Raw genomic sequence first — 22,444 nt, 5'->3', positions numbered from 1 at the left:
CTCAAAACTAGTAACCTTCAGAGCTCAGGGAGGTGTCAGACATTAGATTATTCTCCAGTCTAGCAAACAAAACCATAATGATCCACGATTAGTGGGTTATCAATTGAAACAGCTAAATGAAGGCTAAATTTCAATTTTAAAAAACTGAACATCAACACACTAGTCCCTGCTGTAATTCAAAAAACTTGTAGTGGCTTAAAATACTAAACTGTGAAATAATCTATCTACACAACACAATAAATCAGGATTTAGTGGCATTTTGGCCTTAGTCTCAGTTCCAAGCTGTAGTTCCTTTGAAAAAAAAAATCAATTTCTAGCTGAAATAATTTGATTTTTATCAATAGCTGTTAAATTACATTCAGATTAATATATTTGGTGATTATGCTAATCTCTCCACACTGCTAAATCTGGGTTATTCAAGTAAATGAAATGTAATCTGTAACCTGCAAAAAAACCCCCAATTTTGTTAACAACCTCACTTTCTGGATTACTGCTGATTTAAAAGGTTTTGTTTTGCTCATACACTGTTTATTTAGTCACTAAACACTAACAGAATCCTTTAGGAGTGAAAAGAGCAGCATTCCCTTTCCAGTAATAATCCCCACGGTCTCACTAACGCCATCCAACCAAGCAGGGGTAAAGCAAATTATGTTTTACTCTGTGCTCACACAGGGGAGCCAACACAAGGAGAAAAATTGGATCCAACTTGTTTTGTCAGTGGAGCAACTGTCCAGTTTCTCACTCTTCTCTTGCATTCTGCCATGACCTCATCTGCATAAAGGTGTACCAAATTCCCTGTTTTCCCCCAGTCAGTCTCCCGAGGAATCCAAAATATTACAACAAATATTAGAAGTATTTGGACCTCACAAATATTAGAACAAACATTAGAAATATTAGAAGTGATTGCACAGCATCACAGCTTTTTAACAGCAAATGCAAGTTCTTATGAGTTGCAATGATATTGTGGTACTCACATGCATCCCTGCAGCATCAGATGCAATGCACCCTGTGCCTACGTGGATTAATAGCAATACTTCCAGGAGCTTCAAACCAGCACAAAAGAACAGTTTGGAAGTGGTTATTGATATTTGGACACCCCATAACAACCTTTTATGGCAACTCTCCAGAGAACCTGCAGCTTGCTTCCATATCCAGCCTTCCTGAACAGCACCAGAATGAGAAAGAACCTTCTGACACCCTTTGCCAAACGTTTTTTATTAATGTTTTTACTAACATTTCGTGGGATTCAATAGATTTGAATGGCCTGGTTTTCTGAAAAAGATTCTTTTTCAGAAGTTTGTAGTACCACTTTGTACTGGGTTTTTTTGTTGCTGTTTTGGTGCTTTGTTTGGTTGGTCGGTTGGTTGGTTTTTTGGGGGGCATTTGTTTGTTTTAGGTTTGTTTTTTTGTGTTTGTTTTGTTTTAAAGGAACTTTAGCTCAGCCTTCAATCTTGGACATGCAGAGTTTTATATCAGGGATTAATTACAGACATTATGTAACTCCCCACCTGATGGTTTGTGCAAGTAGTTCAGAGATTTTGCTTGAATTCAGTAGGATCACTGTCCTCCCATCATAGAGGGAAAGGGGCTAATCTGACACAGGTATTTTCCTGGTGAGAAATGCCCTGATGAATTGCTTTTAATCCGAAGAACATTCCAATCATGTAAATTCAGAGCATTCTGTCAGTGAGTAGGCCTGAATCACACATCTTTGGTTTAACTCATACAGAAAAAGTGACAGCAATTTCAGCACCCTGTCATCTCCTTAAGAAAGCAATTATAGTAAAATATTACACCTCCAAAGTGTATCAGGCAATGTCCAAGGGGCTTTTAACAGTGGGGTACAGCTCCATCTCACCCTTCAGCTTCCTCTGGTGCAACTGGAGACAATAGTCAAAGTCCAAAGGGAAAGAATATTTTCATTTGTTTATCATTTCTGTGTTAGTTTGTTTGGAAATGAAATGCATCAAAGCAGGACAAATACTCAATCCACAGGCTTATTTATTTATAGAACAAACTCTTATGGTGTATTATCATACTTCTTCACTTTGCATCCATTTCTGCCTTTTTTCATGGTTAGGGTCCCCTTGGAGCTGTTATTAAAACTGAGCCTTATGCCTTCTCCTGATCTAAAATGACAATTACTCCATTTATCCCCTGCTTTATGATGTTATAATTGTCAGCAAAAAGCAACCTTTGTTGCTGTATTATGAACTGCTCCACAAGGAACTAAACCAATAAAGCCTGGCTTCATATCCGAAATTGCTACATCCCTCCCCAGTCACCAAACACCTTTAGCTGACCTCTGTTACCATCTTGCAAGACTTGCTAACCTGCAATTCCTGCAGTTCCTGCAGTTCCTGCCCCATCCCCAGCTCTGCTCCAGCCTCTCCCCTCCAGGGAGCACCAGCACCGCTGCTGTGGTGGGAGTTCCCTGCAGCTGCACACAGCAGGGAGAGGCTCCTGAGCTGCTCCTGCTCACTCCTCCTCAGCAGCCAGCACTCCCCAGGGCCTCACCTCCACCTGGCTACTGATTTTCCACCTGGCTACTGATTCTCCACAGCTTTCAGGAATCTGCATCTCTGAGGTTTTCACCACGCCATCAAGTTTAGCAGGATACAGAAAGGGCAATCACACAAACTGCAATTCCTGGGAAAGGCTGGCCAAAGCAAGCACCATTTAAAGCCCTTGCATGTGTCTCTTTTTAGCCTCTGCTGTTGCTTTTGTTCCTCAGTTTTACACCTCAGCCACACCAGTGGCTCCCAGGTGAGGACACTGTTCACGTTATGTGGAAGCGGTGTAAGACATGAGCAGCAATCATTCCGCTTCCAAAGAATGCTGTTCCTCTGCTTTTCTTCTGCACTCAGTCACTCAGCTGCCCTGAATGAAACAACAGGAAAAATGTGGGGTGTTTTGAAAGTACAAATAAAAGACGCCACCACAAATGTTCGTATTGATCTTGGTTCAGAAGAAAATTAAAAATGCTTGCCTGAAAATCCAGATGTATGGGCACTGGATGTGTGGTCCAAGCACATCTCCATTAAGAAAGGTCCTACTGGCAAAGCACAATGGAACAATTCAATTCTAAATACTCCAAGTACTTTGAAGTTCCTGCAGAAGCCCGTGCCAAGAGAGCTCCGTTTCCACCACAGACTCCCACAGCACAACAGCAGCCAAGGAATGTTTATTGGTTAAGACGTAGGCAAGTACACGCTCTTGGGATCAGTTTGATGTCAGGTTCTAAGAGTTTCATTTTGAATTCATTTTCTAACAACCCTTTCAAAATCGTACACTTGGGGGTACACATGAAAACATGTACAGAGACCAATTGATTAACATGATGGATGTTTAGTTTCTGTAATTTAGCCACTAATCAGAATTTATCCAGCAAAAATACCAATCTTCAAGCACTGTTATGAAGAGCTTTGCGATTTTTTTAAGAGCTTGTAATTGGGTGAAAGATAAGTAACACGTGCCTTTTGCAACAAGTTTAGAGGTTTACAGATGAGTGAATTAGCTTAAAAAATCAGTTCAGGATTTCCTTTAAATTTTATCTATTACTGCCTGCTGGAGTTTGTTGACTAAATTGAACAAATATTTCAGAGTTAATTATTACAAAGAGTATTGGCTATGAAATCTGCCCCTTATTCAGTGCTTGCGTATTTCACACACTGCATTTTCTCCTGTTACATCTGTGATCTAGACAGCCCAAATGCATTTCACCCCACAGTTCATTTATTATGAGGGGAAATCCCTCGCCCTCAGGCTTGCCCGTTACATTTTTAAACTTGTGAATGTCTACTTCTCAACCAGCTCAACCAGAGAGTAAATGTAATTTTGCAACTCCCTCTTTAAAGCAAGATTTAGAGTGAGATCCCAGTATTGATTCATTTGTAATCTTTGGAATTACTTGATTCCCATCCAATTAGGCACAAATTCTGAGCAATGAGCCACCTGACTCAGAGTATCTAGAATGCAGATAAAAATCTCTTGTTTATTTAGCTCGTTGTAGGGACAGGGAGCATCTCCTCAGTATTTGTACATGATCAAGGAGAGCAGAGACACTGAACTCTCATCTTATACCAAACAATAACAGTTTTAATGTGGGTCTGATGTTCCTTTCAAGCAAATATGGAAATTAAAGGAACACCCAAAGCTCTATCTCAGCCACACTAATCCTGTGAAAGTAGTGACTCACCTAGTAATGGCTTTTCATAAATTAGACAGCTAAAAATGGGTAGGAAGCATGAAACCATTAACAGTTCCTGTAGTGTAAATTCTCTCACTGCATGTGAAGAAAATCCATGGCAGTAAAAATAAGAGATAAAAGTGTCAGCACCCGTCATGTTTAAATATGCTGTTAATAATTCAAATCTTCCTCCCTTGGAGCCGATGGCTTCAGAATGAATCACTCTATTTCCTTCCTCAAAAGAAAACTGAGTTTCTGTTGCTTTCTAATCCCATGTGTTTTCATCCCAGCTGTGAGAAGAGAAGAAGTCGAGGTGGCCAAATGCATTGTTCACGGTGGAACAACAATGTGAGATGGTAATGATGATTTTTCAATATGTCCACAGCTAATTCTTGCTTTTATCCCACCTTTTATTTTATGATACCTCCCACAGCAGCACTGTGTGTGCTGTCACCTCCCACGCCTCACACTTCCCCAGACATGACTGATGGTAAAAGTGACAAAAAGTGACCCAAAAGAAAAGCCACTCAGAGCTGTGAAACGGGAAGAGCTGCAGAAGGAGGAGTCACTGCGTCTTTGGGAGCAGCACTCCCTTGTTCCAGCTGCTCTGGGCCTGGCAGGAACAGAGTGTGCCAAAGGCTGCCACTGTGATCGCTGCTCTGTACAAGAGCACCAAGGTAAAACAAGGGTTGAAAACTCTTAAGGTTTGAAAACTGAAATTTTAGGACCGGTAGCTAAGCTTACCTGTGAACTAAGATAAAATGGTTGTACAAAAAGAAAAGAAAAAAAAAAAAAAAAGAAGAAGAAAAAATAAAACAACCCAAAAACACAACCAAAAAGAGGTGCCAGACATAACAAAGTGCACAATTTTCTCATGACACAGGAAGGACTATAACAGACCATCCTAGAAAAGGTGTGAACAGCGTGGCCTCACACTGGGAGCTGGCAAAGGCCTGTAACAGTCCTTGATGTACTGCCTCAGTCCCTCTGAAATTCTGTTGGCATCCTACTACCAGGAATTCTGAATATCAAATATTCAGCTCAAGGTCTCTTATCTTCTCATTTCCAGAGTAATAACATCTCTCATCAAAACCATTCGTTCTATCCAACCCAGTCTTGCTGCATCTACTTCCCATAATTTCTTGGGGTTTGTTTATACTTGGCCAAACTAAACAAGATATTAAGAGAATAGAAGATAGCAGTGCTTTGCTATTAACAGCTGACTTTTGCACTCATGTTGCTCCATTCCTTCTGGACCATGCACCCACTGAGATCTATTCCTTTATGTAATTCCTTCTGGTCACAGGGATAGAGGAGAGATTGCTCTTGCAGTTGCTCTTGCTTTAAAACAAGGGAAAATTGCTAGTTTAAAGTAAAACTGTCTAACCAAAGGAAAGGCTTAGAATTTGATTTTTAATTTAGTTAATTTTTTTTTTCATTCCAAGTTGCCTGTGAGCTGGAAACAACAAATCAGTTTAGGCACTTAGAAGAGCAGAGGAGCACCCACAGAGCACAGGCAACACTCATGAGGAGCAAGGGCTGGGAGAGCAGGAATTTCCAGGGCCTTCATCTCCCTCTCTCCCCATCTGGTAACATCACCCCTCCCACAGCATATGGCCACAGGCACGGCACTAAATGGGATGTGCTGCTGAAGTGCACCCCAGTATTGTTCAGCTCATCAACACAGAGGTGACACACATAAAAAAACTCTCCTTCCTTACGGTCACTATACCAATCCTTTATCAAAATAAACTTCTGGAGACAGAAAGACAAGAGAGGCAGGTTGTTTCTTAAAAACTGAAAAGGCAAACGAGACACTGACCCCAGACAGAGGGCAAGCAGGGGCTGCTAAGAGGCACTGAGTGTTGTTTATTCAGGACTGTCAATAAAGGAAAAACCAGCAGGTTTGTGGGGATGCTCAAACGTTTGCAGCAATAAGTCAGAGGGGCGAGCAGCAACACCTGCAGATGGCTCTGAGTGGCAGAGTGTCTCTCAGGAAATCCAGGACTTTCATTTAGGGCAGGTGAAGCCTGGCACAAACCCTGGCACTGGTGCTTTGTGCCAAGGCTCAGGAAAGGATGGGATATAAACAGGACAATGAGGTGCAGCTCCGCTCGGCCCCAGAAGCCCACCCCAGCCTTGGACAAAGTCACTGATCTCAGCTTCTGGAGGCATTTCAAAGCCTGATTCCCACTGACATGCCACTGAGAGGGAGATCCTTGAGACCTATCTTTGCTCTAGCTCCTGTTTCTGAGTGGCTGTGACACAGGAACGCTGCAGGAGCGAGCGAGGCTCGTGGACACCTCCAGCAGTGCCGGTGATCTTTGCTGACATAACCTGAACAAAAGTTTTTTCTCAGAGCTCTTCACCCATGAGTATTTCCTAGCTCACCAGATGGATTTCTGCCTTTCTTTCTGGGATAAGCTCCATAATGTTTGTGACCCCAGCAGGACCTGCTCAGACTATTAAAGTGACTTTTTAAGAGTTATTACAGTTCTGTCAGTCTCTTGTCAGTATGACAGGATCTGCTTGCAGTGCAGGGTGCATCAGGCTGCAGTCACCACACAGAGCACTGCAATAGAGCAGGAATTCAGGACTGCAGCTCCAAGGTTATTTTGACACCACAGAAGTGGAGGCTGCACCAGACAGGAAAAAGTCCCAATTCCCACTAATAACCCTTTAGCTACAACATATAATCTCAAGTACTTAGCCATCCATCTAACTACCCTTTATCTCCAACAAAAAAAACTACTCCTTCCTATTCCCCTATTTTATGTTTGAACTAACTATTTTCTCCAGGTGTTTTTTTACCTTGTCATAATCCATTACCTTCATATGCTTTGATCTTTCCATAGGGAATTTATTTTCTCTCTTCAAAGATCTTTTCTAGTCAGAAGATATTTTCCCCAGTCCACAGGCTTTGCTCCATTCAGATGTCACAGCATGATGCTTATTTTTACCTGCCTTTTTAATATTTTTTTTTTAATTTATGAACATTTAAGAAATCAAATTTAAAATTAGAACCAAGCCAGGCAAGTTTATTCCTCATGACACAAGATGTGGCCTCTGATGAAAAATCTAAAAGACACACATTGTGTACACACTGCTGGAGCAAATTCACTCCATTTTGTGAGGCAAAATAGTTACAGGAGAGCAAAGATACTCAAAGGTCAGTCATAGATCAACAGTTGTTATTCTGAAGGAAAATAATCCAGGAAAATGTATTCTATGCAGCTACATTTGCCTTAGTTTTCCAAGGAGATTGTAATTCTTCTTTGGTTCATTTGTCAATGTTTGTATTGTGTAAATCTGTGCAGTGCTGAGGTTGCCAGTGTTGCAAGAATCAATTTGCTTTACTTCCATGTACATGACAGACTGGGAACAAGAAGGAAAGAGAAAGATGCTGGATGCATCCTCTTCCACCTGTTGTACAGCCCAGGATTTTCTTCTTCTATGAACAGGGCCAGTTCCTGTGCAGTCAGGGGCCACCCATTGTCCCTCTGTGAAATAAACTCCCCATTTCTCTGATGCTGCAGGCACAAAGTTAAAATGATTGCTCTTGGTTTGTTGCCATTAGACTGCTACTGATGATACCTCCCCATGGAGAGGGTGAGCAGCAGCAGCACATCCTGGGCAAAGCCAAGTACTCCTGACAGAACCAAGAACTCTGCAAAGCCAGATGCCCAGACTGGGACCAGAGCCACCCCAGTGGACTGGAGGTGAGGCCCCAAACCAAAATGTTAAATTCCAGCATTTAAATTTGTCAAGTAACTTCTCCATTGTAGATATTCTGAACAACAAACGAAACAAATTGCCTGTCCCAAAACAAGCCATCTAATGCATACACATAGAAAAAATATCAGCCTCTCAGGGCTTTATTTCTAAAGAAAGAACAAAACACTGAATTGTCAAACAGAACATGCTTGCAATCATAATGCTCATATGTAAAATAGCTCTTGCACAGCATCATGGAAAATTCTGAATTGAGCTTTCTTTATACACATTTGCACAAAGCAACTGTCATTATAAATAGCAGCAATTTGGAAAAAAAAAATCTGCATTCTCCTGGGCAGAGGTGTTTGTTCCTGTGCTGAATATCTTCTCACCTAAAGTCTCACGCTTCTTGTGGAGTGTTAATATCTTCTCCTAATCCTTGTAAGGTCAACTTGTCTTTGTGACCTGTGAGCTATGCACCCTGAGCATTTATCTGGACACGCCCAAGAGCAAGTTCTATGTAAAATCTATGTAAAGAAAAAAATGACACAGATATTTAGAAATACAAAATACACCACAAGTAAAGAAAAGCAAAGGCTTTAAGGAAAAGTAAAGGCTTCTCAAGAAGAACCCTGCCTTGGTTATGGCAGTACCTATAAGGAGTTCCCAGTTCCAAACAAGCCCCCACTACTTGGGCAATGGTTTAATAATTGAAGATAACCAAACAAAGTCCTTGAGTCTTTTTTTTCCCCCTTCTTCCCTTTGTTCGGCTTTGCAGACAGAAGGCAGAGACAGCAGTAATTTCATTCTCTGTACAACAGAGAGGCAGAGTGATTTCTGGACATCCCAGCCACTCTGTCCTTGTGAACTCCTCACTCAGCCTCTCTGTGGCTGCAGCCAAAAGAAAAGAGCAGTAATCTCTTCTATCCCCAAAGCCTGTGATCCTGACCCAGCCCTGCTGCAGGCCTGATGGACACGCATGGGCAGCAAAGGTATGGCCCAGGTAAAGCTCCTGAATACAGAGATTTATCCTGGTATTGATTTCAGCAGGGCAGAAATCCTGTTTCTCCTCACTGCTCGTGTTCAGTGCAGACACAAAAGCTCTCTGACTGGAAAGGATGGCTCCACATGACCCCCCCCCACTGCCTCTGCATGTACACAGCAGGAACATCCAGAGTCCTAGATGCTCCTTAAGGACGTTTGGACAGAGATAAAGCTTTGCTCAGAATGTCAGGTCTCCATTCTGAGAGAGAATTGTGCTGCTAGGCCTGCTGAGAGGTCACAGCACCTCTCACGTGCCTCATTCAAATGCTGAGGCACATATGGTGCTCTCATTTGGGATGTGAGGTCAAAGTAAAAGAAGCCTTGTCCATCATGAGAATTCTCAGTTTTCTGTGCTGCTCCCAAAAAAGGCTTTACCAGGTTGGAGCTTGTCAGAGCAGAAAATGCAAAGGCTTTTCAGAAATTCAAAATTCTGTAAGAAAGAGTCGAGGCCCTCACCCCAACTCCTCACATATTCTAAATTAATTTTATTCTGACCCCAGCCCACATCCAGTCTGTTCTGTTATGAAAGAATGAGCAGAGTTTGCCTGGTTTATTCTCTCGAAGAGACAGCCAAAAAGAATAAATGCAAATTATTCTACTTTGACCAAATTAAAGGAAATTGTAGCTCAGAGCAGAGGGATTCCCATTGTTCATCTGACAACACAAAGGAATTACTGCAATCCTGTCTCCTGTCACCGCTGACAGGCTGTTGGATGTGTTTCTGTTGCTAGTCCTTCGTCATTTACCTGCAAAATCCCATCAGCAACCTGCACAATCCATTTCAAAGCAAAACAAAGACAACAGAAATAAATGTAAGCCACTGCAAGAAGTCCTTTCCACTACAGGAGTTTCACAAATGGTTACATGTACCCAAACAGTGAAGCACAAATACTATGCTCCACTTTCAGGAAACAGCTGCCTTTGCTGTAAACACACAAGAAGTACTAGAACAGACCCCGAGACAAGCACCAGCACCAAAGGACAAAAAAGAAAAGAAAAAAAAAGAGTGAAGTTTTAAATTAAATTAACATTTGGCCAATTGCTGTTTAGGTTTTGTTAAATGTTTCATATTTTGCAATATTTGGGAATTTTTTACATTCACTCAGCAAAGTAAATCATGCTTAATTCATTGGGAGTTACCTTCTAAACTACCCTTTGCTACTTTTTTTAATGTTTCCCTTCACATTGTGCAATGCTACTGCAGCACCTCAGAGGGAAAGCATCTTGCACAGAATGACTTGGCTCTGAGCTGAGCCTGATCCAGTCAGTAGCCATGCTGCCTCTGAGGATTTTGGATTTACCTTCCCACACAGGTACAACCTTCTGGACCCCTTTTCCCTTTGCTGCATAGCACTTCATCTCCTAAGGGGCTTCAGTGCTTGCAACCACTCAGTGCTACCAAATGTATGATTGCTGGAGTCCTTTCACTTGGTACAAGACCACAGTGAGAAATCCTCGGTCACTGCCAGCACACAGGAACAGGGGGGCTCTGGAGAGGAGCTCTGCTCTGTGGAGTCCCTGTTTCCCTCTCCAAGGTGCAGGCCCTCTCTGGATTCACACACACAAACACTCAGAGTTGTTCTTCCTTCTGCCCAAATATTTCGTGTTTGACTCTAGTCATGTTTTCCTCCAAGTCCTCCTTTCTGCATGACAGGTTTCACCATCCAGGCTGCTGCTGGAGCAGGAAGGGCTGGCAGAGGCAGATCGGGACTCAACAGGCTTTATTTCCAAGGCTGTGCTGGTGAAGGAGCTCTTGAGCAAACAGCTCTCTGGGAGTCAGCAACAAGAAAAACACCAGCTTGCAGAGTGCATAACTGGCTTTGTCAGTTGGGGGTTAAACTAGAAAAGCACCTGTCAGCTGTGATTTCTGTTAGGAGATTGTTCAACTGCTAAGACATCTCAGTCTGCACAGAACTTAATCAAATCTGCTCATTCTCCCCTAGAGTCAAGTGCATAAAAGTGATTGTCACTGCAAGGGCAATGAACATGCTGATGGAAAGGTCTGTGCTTTAACATTCCTGCTGCTGAAGCCACAGATCAGTCACAGAGATGAAATACAAGGGAACACATCGCTTCATGCACATGAAGCAACAGAGACTGACGTGAAAAATGTGATTCCTGTCAGCATGCCAAGACGTGTGGGGCATATTCTGCCTTCCCATTCCCTCCCCCTGACTCCCTAAAATGTTCAATGCAAAGAAAATAGCATCAAGTTAAGTGACTTGAAATATTTTTGTATTTGTATCATCTAGTAAACAAAGTTGCTGAAAAATGTCATTGTGTGATCTTCACATGTGTGTGGGAGACCAGCTCAGCTGTCAGGGAATGACTGTACAGCTCCCTGCTGGAAAGAAGAAGTCAAACATTTCACAAGCAGACTTTTATAGCCTGGTGGGATCTCTGCTAAACGCTTGGGATAGCCAGGCTGTCAGTGGCTTCCAGGAGGATATCTGCTGATTCATCCTGGCAGTACCCACTCCCAAGTGAGCTGTCCCAGATGCCAATCAGCAGAAAGGCTCCCAGCCACAGCTCTGACACCAGCTCAGCAAATTCTGCCTTCAAGCCCTCGGGTGAGCCAGTGGGACAGAGGTCATCACCAAACCCCAGTCACCCTCTGAGGTGCAGAAACAACCCAGTACCCAGAGCCTTCTGGAAGGGCTGGTCTGTCACTCAGTGCCCTTGGGATGTTTTTGCTGCTATTGATTAAAGCTCTTTGTTCCTTTGCTTCCTTTGTTAAAGCTCTTTGTTCCTTTGCTTCCCTTCCCCTCTCCCCACCTGAATTGTCACCACGGGTGACAGGTGCTGGCTGCAGGTCTCTTGCACACAATGGAAGTGGATACTGCTGGAGACACGTGAAGGAAATCTGTCAGAGCTATCAGCAAACCCAGCTGCAGTTCAGAAAGCTTCCCACAAGTCAGCCTAAAAAGAGTGAGGGGGAGAGGGGATGAGAAAGTTTTGTCTCTTCTTTTAGTGTTGCTCAGGATCACTGACAGCAATAAGGAATGTACAGGCTAAACTCCAAAATAATGTACAAAACATGAACCCATGCATTAGTCTGTGCCAGCAGAGCAGGTTTGTGCTTTCCAGCAGCAGTGCCCTTTGCCTTGCTGCAGCACGCTGTAATTAAGGCCCTGAACAGGGCCAGTCACTCGCAGATAGAGAGGAGCTATTTTTGTATGTGAATTCAAATGAACAAATGCAATTTCTAACCACTGACCTCCTGAAGTAGATAACAAGTGGGTTTAGGGATAATTAATGATTTTCATCATTTCTAGGAAAGCTTTATCAGTATCCATACATTTCTAAAATGCTGACACATCACATGATCCAGGACCTCAGTGTCTAAAAAAGCACTGAGCACATCACACCACCCCTGGGTGCAGAGCCAGCAGCCCTGACCTTCTGTGTGTGCAGGGGGGATGCTGAGAAGCCCAGGCAGCCAGTTCCCAAGACTTTTCCTTCATGGATGCCCTTACACAGGCTCCATGCTACAGCAGAGCTGAGTACTTGGGGTGGATCACTCACTGTGAAGGTTCAGAGATTGATTCCACCAAGAAATGCAATTTGCATGGGAAACTCACTGCTCACCTCCTCTAGAGGAACACAAAATCTAGTATGAGGAAGGAGACCTGGAGAGGCAGGGAAGGTGCTGGGCTAGGGATCCATCCAACTTCTGATGATGACTTAAGTTTTCGTCTTTCGTATTTCTCAGATCCTGTGCTGCATTAGTGCATAACTCCAAACTCCATACAGAGTGTTAACTACTGTCTTCACATTTTGGTCAGACAAAACAACCCCTCTGGGCCTGAGATCCAAGGACACCCCACAGCCTCAAAAAGGCCCCAAAAAGTACAAACAAAAGTTAATTGGGGGGAGCAAACTGGGGGTAAATGACTTCATTAGCTGAAGCTGTAATTGGAGCATTAACCCCTGATATGTGAATGGACCAAACTCACAATTGTCTGAAAAACTGGTGCCCATTGTCCACCTTGGGCGCAGCCTCTGGGAGGCTTCTGACTGCCCAGGGTGTAGCAATTGAAGGCCTTCAATAAATACCCACTTTATTCTCTAACTCTGCCCAGCCTCTGCTCTAGGGAGCCAGCCCAAGGCATCGCCTCCTGCCTTGGCCAGCACCACTCCCTGCCTGCTGTGAGCGACTCCTCTCCTTGCTGCAGGTGGCAGGGAGATCTCCTTCCCCTCTGGTATGGATCTGAACACTCTCACTTGGTACGAACACATTTGGTTTTATTAAACAGATCACTCTGCTCTGCTGAGGCAGCACTTACAGGGGAACAGCACGATGGCTTTTCCCAGACTCCCAAGGTCTTGTGAGACACTTGTAGAGAGCTGGGAGCTGACACCGAGCCGGAGAAGCCTGCATTGGAGATGAAAGATGAGAAAGCTCACTTGCAGAGAATCTGGGTTTTGTTCTCTGTGGGAAGAACACAAACTTTTGCATTCAAGACAAATTTAATAATGCATTCCAGTGATCTGCATTTTTCCAAGCTCCTACATTCCCTCCCTTCCTGAATACCATATGTTTTCCCATTCTAGCAGAGGTATTTCTGCGGCATCCACTGCCAACGGGTTGAAAATTAAAGTTATCATGGATGAAACGTCAAGATCTTGAATGTTTGGGAAACAGCCAAATGTTAGTTTAATTAACTCCAACATACTCAATTATGACTGACCTTTTCAAACAGAACCAGAGAAGCAATGAGGTTGGAAGCAACCTCTGGAGATTATCTAGTGCAACCATCTGTTCAAAGCAGAGCCCATTAGATGGACTTGCTGAGGACACCATCCAGTCAGATCTTTTATTAGCTCCCAAAACAATTTTCAAAACATCTCTCCTCAACACAGACACTGCAAGAAGTCCTTCCAAGAAGTTAGTTCAAACCAAATTTTCCAACTTCATTTCCTAGAATGCAAAGAAGTGTTTTAATAATTTTGTAACAACGCATTTTTCAGAATAGGAAATAAGAAAAAAGACTTTTGCTACAATGACTGCATTTCAATGCTGGTCACTTTTCAAATTTCAATTACCAATCAGAAATTTAAAATTTCAATATATAAATTCATACCTGGATCTTGTGTAAGCATCTTAAAAGAAAACCAGCACCTATCTAGTACCAAGCACTAAGAAGAGTTCACTTCAACACTTACCACTGTGTGTTTCTTCTCTTCAACTCCTTTCCAGATCACGTAAGGAGTTTTGGGAACTCTGTGGACACTTTTTTTGCCTGCTCAGACTCCAGCACATGGAGACCATTGGATGGGACAGGACCCATCAGAGCCTCAGGGATGTTCCCACCACCCAGCAGGTCTGGTTCTGTCTCCAGCTGCTTGCAAAGGTTGTTGCAGTTCTGTGTGGTTTCAGAACAATGAAACCTTCAGTGAAGGTCACAGCACAGACCCCTCACAAACACAAACTTTCATCTCTCTGGTGCTTCCAAACCTGCAGTGGCCACATACTGGAAACCATTACCATGCATCTACTGGCTTATGCTGCAAGTGCACTACAATGCAGTGAGAGATGAAAAAGATGAGAATGTACTTAAAAAAAAAATCAAAAAACCAAACTAAACAAAACACAACTCCTTATGGGGTTTATCTTCTAAAAGGTGATCATAGGAGAGTCTCTACTTTCCAGAAGAGTTCTATTTTGATGCTGTGATACTGAGTCCAAGTGTTAGTTAAAATACATGATATATTAAATTTTTCTCTCATTTATTCTGAAATATAAATACTTTTATTTTACTTATTAAATTTTTCATCCAAAAAGATCAAGGAACTGGATCACCTAATTCAGATTATTTGGTCAGAAACTCCCATTCTAATTATATCACCCAGTACAGAAGCAGCAATATAACTGCAACCAACAAAACACTTGCAAAGGTACAGACAGCTCTATTTCAATGAGTTACTCACTAATTTACACTGAAAAAACATGAGGTTGTCATAACTGAGCAGTTAGAAAAACACCACCTTGCAATCACTTGATACTTCTGCAGTGAATAATGCGAAAGGGTTTAGAGTGCTCAACCACAGACATGGGGAAAAAGGGAATTGCATCATTACAGAAACCCAGGCTGGTTAATTGCAGGTAATGGCTACGAATAATGACAGCAGAGAGTGCTGAATGACGTAGGAGAGAGAACATTCTCTCTCTCAGTTGTAATTGCTTAAAACAGTTTGGTCAATCTGAACTTACTGGTGACTGCCCGTGCTGCTCCTGCTGGAGCTGTAAACATTTGGCTAAGGCTGTCAGGGAGCTTCCAGGGGTTCTGCATCCCACAAATGGTGGAAGAGGAGCACGCTGGTGTTCAGTAGTTCTGATTTCTTTGTCTGGTGGTTAATGACCCCAACGCACAGAACTGAGCTCGTTGGACTGGTCGCTCTCTCTTTTCCCACCTTCCAGCCTTTCTCCCTGGACGTGGCTACTTGGTAGAAAGCCCAGTGGCAGTCGAGGAGAGAGGGAACATTGGATCCATTTCTCTCCTCCCCTCAGCCCTGCCTGTCCATCCCCCACCCAGGAAAATTCTCTACACACTTACACACAAACATGGCTTTGCCTGGTGCTCTAACAGCCTGATCACTGATTCTTCAGGAAGGCATTAATTATGGAAGTAGTTCCTGAAGAAGGAGAAGTGTTCCTTTGCCAGACCAATTCATCTGCTGCTGCAGCCACTCTCAGTGTCCTGTGAGTCACCCCACAGCTGGAACTACCAATGAAAAATGCTGGCAGTCAAGGGGAACAAGCTGCAGTGATGCACAGCAGAATGAAGGAGAGCTAAGTCACAAGGAAAGGGACCTCCAAACTACTTGTATTTGGGTTTCATCTACTTCATATCAGCCTGTTAGGAAGAATGTTTGTTAGGACACATAATCTTTGCCTGTACTTGTCACATATCCTTCCCATTAGCTCCCTTCCTGAGATTACTTCCTTGGCTGAGGCCCTCAAGACACCACACAGTTTGATCTCTACACTTTCAAACATTAATCACCCAAATATCCAAAAGATTTATGACCTACTTGGGCCACCCTTACTTCAAATGGCAAGTTGAGTGTATAAGGAATAACACTTCATGTGAGCTGGAAACATTTATTTCTATTGCAGTACATGAAGCTGATCTGTGTCTGCACGATGCCACATGAGAGCAGGTCAGGGGAAGCCAACAATGAATAAAACACATTAATCCCCCTGGTCATGTCTCCAGCCAGCAGATTAAGCAGCAGCTCCTACTCCTAACGCCCTGACTTCAAGGCTTTTACTAAGAGCTGTGAGCTTCAGAACCAGCAAGCAGGTCAGGGCAGAACTGTGCTGAAAACGGGGAGCTTTCCACTTCTCAACATCCTTTTTCCAATGTCCACGGCCCTGCTGCTCTGAGAACAGCCTGGTTATTTTCTCTGCAAGCTCTATTACATCCCTTAGATGAGAAGAGCAGCTCCACAGCCATGGTTGTGTGAACCAGTCTCAAGCCATCATCCCTCTGGCTGGCTGCAGGAGGAGGCAGAATGGCAGCAAATGTCACTCCTGACCTTGGCTGGCTGGGTCTGAGGCAGCTGGCCACCAGGTATGAAACCCCGAGAGCTCGAGGGACTCCCATCTTCCTGCACAATGGATTTAGGGAGCTCTTGTGGAACACATTTCTGAGGGAACAGAGGCACAGCGTGGAACAGCTGCACCACTCTGAACGTGTATCCCTCCATTTCATGCTTGTTGGACTTCCCTAGGACATGCCCTGGCTGTATGCACTTCTGTAAGGCACTGAACTCCCTGCAAGCAGTGGATCAGGACTGAATAGTTTGTCTCTGCTGATTAGTACAAGAAAAGGGCAGGGAGATTTTGACAAGTTTTATAAAATTATGCCCACAAAAGCAGGGCTAAGTACTGCTCTACAAACAACAGGAGACAATAGTCACGACACTCTTCTCAGAGAAACTAAACAGACATTCAACCAGAACAGACTCACTGCTACTGCTGAAACCATTTTAATCCCACCCAGCCCCTCCTTGCTGCTCTAAAACAGGCACAAGAATAATTTTTTTAGGAAGCTCTAACTGCTACCTGGGGAATGAGATAGGATTTTGCCCTGGGGGGAGCCAGGTGCTTTGCTGCTCGTCTCACAGAAGGTGTCCCCTGCGGTGGAGCCCCTTGGTACTGGATTGATGCAATCAGAGGCACCCTGCAGCCTGGTCACTGACCTGCCTTAACAGCAGATGACACGATGCCTTGAGCTCCTATTGTATGGAATTACCCATTGAGCTGTGACCATTGTAAACGAGACAAAACCACCACTTCACCTGCTGCTCTTGGTCTGTTTTCCAGCAAGGAGCAAAGCTCAGAGCACCTCAACTCTGAGCACCATTTTGTCCTTCACTGCTTCTCACATCTCCTCCAAATGAGTTTGTGTGCTCTTCCTCACACCTGGAAAATCTTTCCCAGCTCTACTGGCAGGTCTAACCTTTCTCTGTTCTTGCTTTAAATACTTTTTATGTCCTTCTCCTTTCATTCAGCCTTTTGATGTTACAGCTTCCCCTCCTCTGCCTTCGTTAAGGCAAAAGTCCTGTTACCTGGATGGATCTCACCTGCCCTGGGTTGTGCTCACTGTGAGAGGCCACGGGGACAGATTCCCACCTGATGTGGATCATGCAGGTCTTCTGGGGTGATACACAGCCATGGGTCACAGAAAACATGGTGAATAAGGAACACTGTTCTCTGGTTTCCAGTACAAGAGTGAGAACCTGCTCCATGTCAGCTCCAAACCAACAGGGAGCTGCTTCCACACGCTGTATGGTCCAACTGCAGAGCTCCTCACCCCAGGACACTACAAACTGAGCAACTGGACACCTTACTGAGAGAACAAAGCCCACCAGGAGTCATGAAATACTAAGAACTCTCCTGAGCTTCAGACACTCCCCAGGCTGGAGACCTTTTCCTAAGCTGGAAATTGGGAAAGCATTCTGGGAATACCTTGGCACACCCCTGTACCCTTCCCTGAGCAAACCCTGCAAGCTGCTGCAGGGGACAGCACACGGGGGTGGGTGGGGCTGGCACCTGGCCCAGGGCAGATCTTTATCCCAGCAGTGAAGTCACAGCACCGTGAGTGTCAGTGCAGGTCTGGACAGGCACAGGAGGAGCCCAGCACTCCCACACGTGGCACAGCAGGAGAAGGCACCTCCAGAGAGCATTTGGTGCTCACCAGCAGCTGGCTCTGATAGCCAGGCAAGTCCAGCTGCTGCTGCCAGGCAGGAGCTAACCCACACTCACCTCTGTGGTTCATCAGTAGCTCAGCAGCTACTGGGACAAGACATCCATGGAGTTGTTCAAGGAAAGGTTTCCTTACAGCATCTGGCAGTGAAACAGAAGCCAACTGACACTGCCAATGACAAGGTGCTTGTTTGTTTTGATTTTCTTTCGATTATCAAACTGAAAGTCCATTTGGCTAAATTAGACAAAAACTGCTTTCCCATTTTCCTCTAATTTTTGTCAGCAGTCTGATGTAAAGCCCCTACAGAAGAAGTATGACCAAGTTATATCGGTATCACCCTTTCTACTTCATGAAAACCTACATACACCAAGACTGAAACACACACAGGTTATGTTAAACATCATCTGATTATTGCTTAGTGTCAGAACAGCTCAGATTGCTTAGAACTGCAGCAGCAAACTCATATATTAATCATTGAAGAACAGCTCACGTACAAATAAAAGTGTTTGATGTCATCATCTGGCTCAACAGAAACACAGCTAGGCAACAGGAGCCTACAATGAACTGCCTTTTTTAACTGACAGGCTTCGGTGTTTGCATAAGGAATCTTCTATTAGAAAGTTATTTTTTTGAATTCCAAGGAGTTCCTTGCTTTAGAAATATTTTGGACAACACGAACAAAAGCTTCTTATCTGAGATATTATATAGGAAACAGCATTAAAGACAAAAGCTGACATTTCAGAACATGTGATTGCAGACTCTATTTTGAAAATGCCTCCTGAAGAACACTTGATTATTGGAAATATTTTTAAAGCAATTTAATCGCAGATTTCCAAGAGAGTCTGCACTCCTCATGTTCTCTGAATCAACCAAGCTCCAGTTCTTACAGGATCACCCAGTACCAGCACAAATGCCTGTTTGTTTGAGCATCTCCCCGGGCTCTCCCTTAAGGGTCACTGGGAATGAGCAATGAATTGAGGCAATAGTAAAATGATGCCTTCAGCTGCCTGAATCCTTTTGTGAATGAAGAAGGGCCTGATCAATTCCTATTTACCTCAGCACACTCCTGGTTTCAGAATGGACTTTGGGGGTTTCATCGCTGCCTAGCAGGGAACGTTAATGCTTCCATTAATGCTCCATGTAAAAACTTGGAACAGGTATTTGGAGAGATGGGAACAAGAAGGAACAGATTACTGTCAAGCACTGCTGACAGGAAGCCATTGGCACTGGAGAAGGTGAGGCTGGACTGATCAGACAGCAACCGTCTGCGAGAGAACATTTCATTAAACACGGAAAACAAACAGGACCCGTTTGCCGGGGAGCAGCAGCGCCGGGTGACTCATGCAATTGAACCACCCTGACTCGAACCTGTTGAAGATCTTGGCCCAGCCTTCCCTTTTCAGCATGAATCCTACTAGAAACGTGTCAGTAACCCCCGGGCTGCTGGATAAACACGCAGAGAGCCCATCCGTGCGCTCAGGTGCAGCGGCAGCAGCGGGTCCGACGGGCGGTGCTGCCGCAGCTCCGAGCGCGGCACCTGCCGAGCCCCCGCCCTGGCAGCCGCCTCCATCCCCGGCCCGTGTCCGTGTCCGCGTCCATCCCCGGCCCGTGTCCGTGTCCATCCCCGGCCCGCGTCCATCCCCGGCCCGTGTCCGTGTCCACCCCCGGCCCATGCCCCCCCCGGCGGCACGAGTGACCCCGGTGCTCTGCGGGAGGGCCAGCAGGGTGCCCAGGTCCCCGCAGCCCTCCGGCCGGTACTCACATGGCGAGCGGGGGGCGAGCGGGCTGCGCTGGCTCCCTCTCCAGCAAAGATGGCTTTCGGCTCCGCGCCTGCTGCCAGCCGGCTCCTACTGTTGTAGGCACTGTTGTTGGGAGAGGAGGGGTAGGCACCGGCTACTGAGCATGCCTGCGCCTCGCATCACAGGCTGGGAGCAGAGGCGAGGCTCGGAGTGCCCCCTCCACACCCTCTGCCCGCGGGAGCGCTCCCGGAGTCCGGAGCGGGGGCAGCCCCAGCCCCGGCCCCTGCCCGCAGCGCCGGGGACAGCGCTGGGTGTGGTCACCGGAGTGGGCTCGCTGCGGCCGGCAGCCTGCGGGGGTCAGGTGGAAACCGCGGACTGTTTCTCTAACCGCCTTCTTTCTGCCTCTCCTCGCTAGAAAAAAACATTTTTAAAAGGAAGAGAATGACGGAAGGTGCTGCCGTTCGATCCCACGCTGTCGCGCGTGTCGTTTCATCCACCTGTGGATGAAAACCCACAGAGCAAATCCAGAGACAGATAAGATACCAGATCAAGCACTGATTCTGGAAAGGTTATGTCTCAGAGGAAGTACAGCCCTTGCTTCTGGCTTAGACGTCACCTCACACTCACCCTCAATGCAGGCATCCAGCCTCACCCTCCATGAACATCAGCACCTCCCTGGCATGCCCCATTCCCCTGTGCAGAACTGAAACTCTGAAAGAGCACATGTTCTGCATGCAAACCAAGGCCTTCACATACTCTGAACAGAGGTGAAGGAATAAGAAAGTCTGCATGGTTTTTTAAGAAGTGGCATTTAACACTGCTGCCCCAACGATACCTTGTTCACTTGTGAAGAGATGCCTCACCTGTCACTGCCTTCACTAATTTTCCATGGGTGTCAGTGGCAGCCAGCACCGGCCATTCAAAACAGGTATTTGGATAAGGCAAGTAGCTTTGCTAAGTAGCTTTGCTAGGTACCTAGACCTCAAATCTTGGGATGCCTGTTGGGAATAAAGTGCAACAGTGTCATCAGATCAAATCTGTGTTTTCTGATGTGGAAATCTAAGAAAAGGTGAATTGTTCCTCAAAGCAATAGGCAAAGGCACCCCAGTTACTGGGAGTGAGCAAGGCATCAATCCCAATTTCTCAGCTTGTTATCAACCAGCTGAGTATTTTCATGCAGAATGTAGCCAGGGAATGTGACAGCACCCACAGCCCAGACATCAGGACGCCCAGCTATTGCCCAAATCTGGGCTCAGGTGTTATCACAGCCTGACTCAGATGTAAGCCATGGGCTGTCAGCTCTGAAGGGATCCAGCTCCCTGGGGAAGAATGGAACTCCTCAGAGTGACAGTCACAGGAGCCTCTCCCTCTCCTCTGCTGTCTGAGAGCTTGCTCACTGCATTAAAGACTCCTCATACCTCCTGCCACTGGATTCTGTCTCTTGTGCTGGAGCCAATTATCTGCATGAATGAATAAATGCCACTTTGACATTTTGGGCACCACTTTGAACCTTAGGCTTTTTGCTCATTTATCACACTGATGAGAGCCTGGCCATAGAAACTTTTCCTGATGGAAGTAGAAAACACTTCAAACTATATTTTCTTTATGTAAAGATGGAGTTTCAACCTATTGGTACACCCTGATGACAATCAGGAGATTCCCTGATTACCTTCAGGCTTTATCCACCCACAGATTACTTAGCTCAGCATTTCTCATCTGGACTTCCTCTGGAACTCTTCCCTTCCGAGGAGAGCTTACTTTTCAGATATCCTAGACAAAGATACATTTATGTCATATATTATATATCTGATTGTTTATATGATACATTTATGTGATTATCTGTGTGATGCCACAGCAGCACCCACACTCAGGCTGGCACCAAACACAGGCACCACCTGCCACCAGGGACATTCTCACCTTCATCTTTAAACCCAAGCCACACCTGAATATTGAGAAAGTAACAAGTCATGCCTGGCTTGTGAGGCCAGCAGCTTCTGGGACAGAGAGACCTTCCACCAGACCTTTCTGCCCTTTCTGTGGTCTCACTTCCAGTCATCATTACATGCAGGGTGGAACAAGTGCTGGTGCTAGACCAAAGCTCACAAGTCTTTGGTCTAAAAAAAAAAAAAACAACCCCAAACAAAAAACCTGGAAGACTCCAAATCCAACACATTGAAATATTTGAAATTTTTTATTATACAAACTATCCAGAGCAAATGATACAGTGTTTGTGCTGACCCCATGCCACCTTTATCCTGATTGAAGGGGAACAGAAAATATCCACACAAGCATAAAGGTGAAATGGCAGTCAGGAAGATTAGAAATCAGAAATTAGCAGAAGCGTTCCACTACAGGGAAAACACCTCAGACCTTGTGAAGCACAGTGCAGAATCAGCTGAATCTACACCAGTGCCCCAGATCATCTGGCCGTGGCTTCCTCCAGAGTGGTACCAGAGAGTTCTCTAAACCAAATTAAACAACATCACTGCACTGTAGCTGTGATTCTAAAAATAGAATTTCCTACCAGCTAATGAAGGCATCAC

At 44.9% G+C, this 22,444-nt stretch overlaps 1 protein-coding gene and 1 long non-coding RNA gene across 2 annotated transcripts in view; one reads left to right on the top strand and one right to left on the bottom strand.

Moving 5' to 3' along the window:
- Nucleotides 1–19,999, bottom strand: part of LOC128793139 (vesicle-associated membrane protein 2-like) — a 41,439-nt gene extending 21,440 nt beyond the window's left edge. Inside the window, exon 1 of the mRNA XM_053952176.1 lies at nucleotides 19,925–19,999. Coding sequence (XP_053808151.1) covers nucleotides 19,925–19,926 — 2 coding nt within the window. The 5' untranslated portion in view covers nucleotides 19,927–19,999. The remainder of the gene's footprint in view (nucleotides 1–19,924) is intronic.
- Nucleotides 7,771–11,609, top strand: LOC128793140 (uncharacterized). Its single transcript, XR_008432669.1, has 3 exons — nucleotides 7,771–7,908; nucleotides 8,682–8,895; nucleotides 10,602–11,609. It is a non-coding gene; the product is annotated as an uncharacterized LOC128793140 (long non-coding RNA).
- Nucleotides 20,000–22,444: the final 2,445 nt, after the last annotated feature.

The sequence above is a fragment of the Vidua chalybeata genome, chromosome 10 (assembly GCF_026979565.1).
Source record: "Vidua chalybeata isolate OUT-0048 chromosome 10, bVidCha1 merged haplotype, whole genome shotgun sequence".
In the NCBI taxonomy this organism is placed as follows: Eukaryota; Metazoa; Chordata; class Aves; order Passeriformes; family Viduidae; genus Vidua; species Vidua chalybeata.
This window is presented reverse-complemented; position numbering and strand designations above follow the sequence as displayed.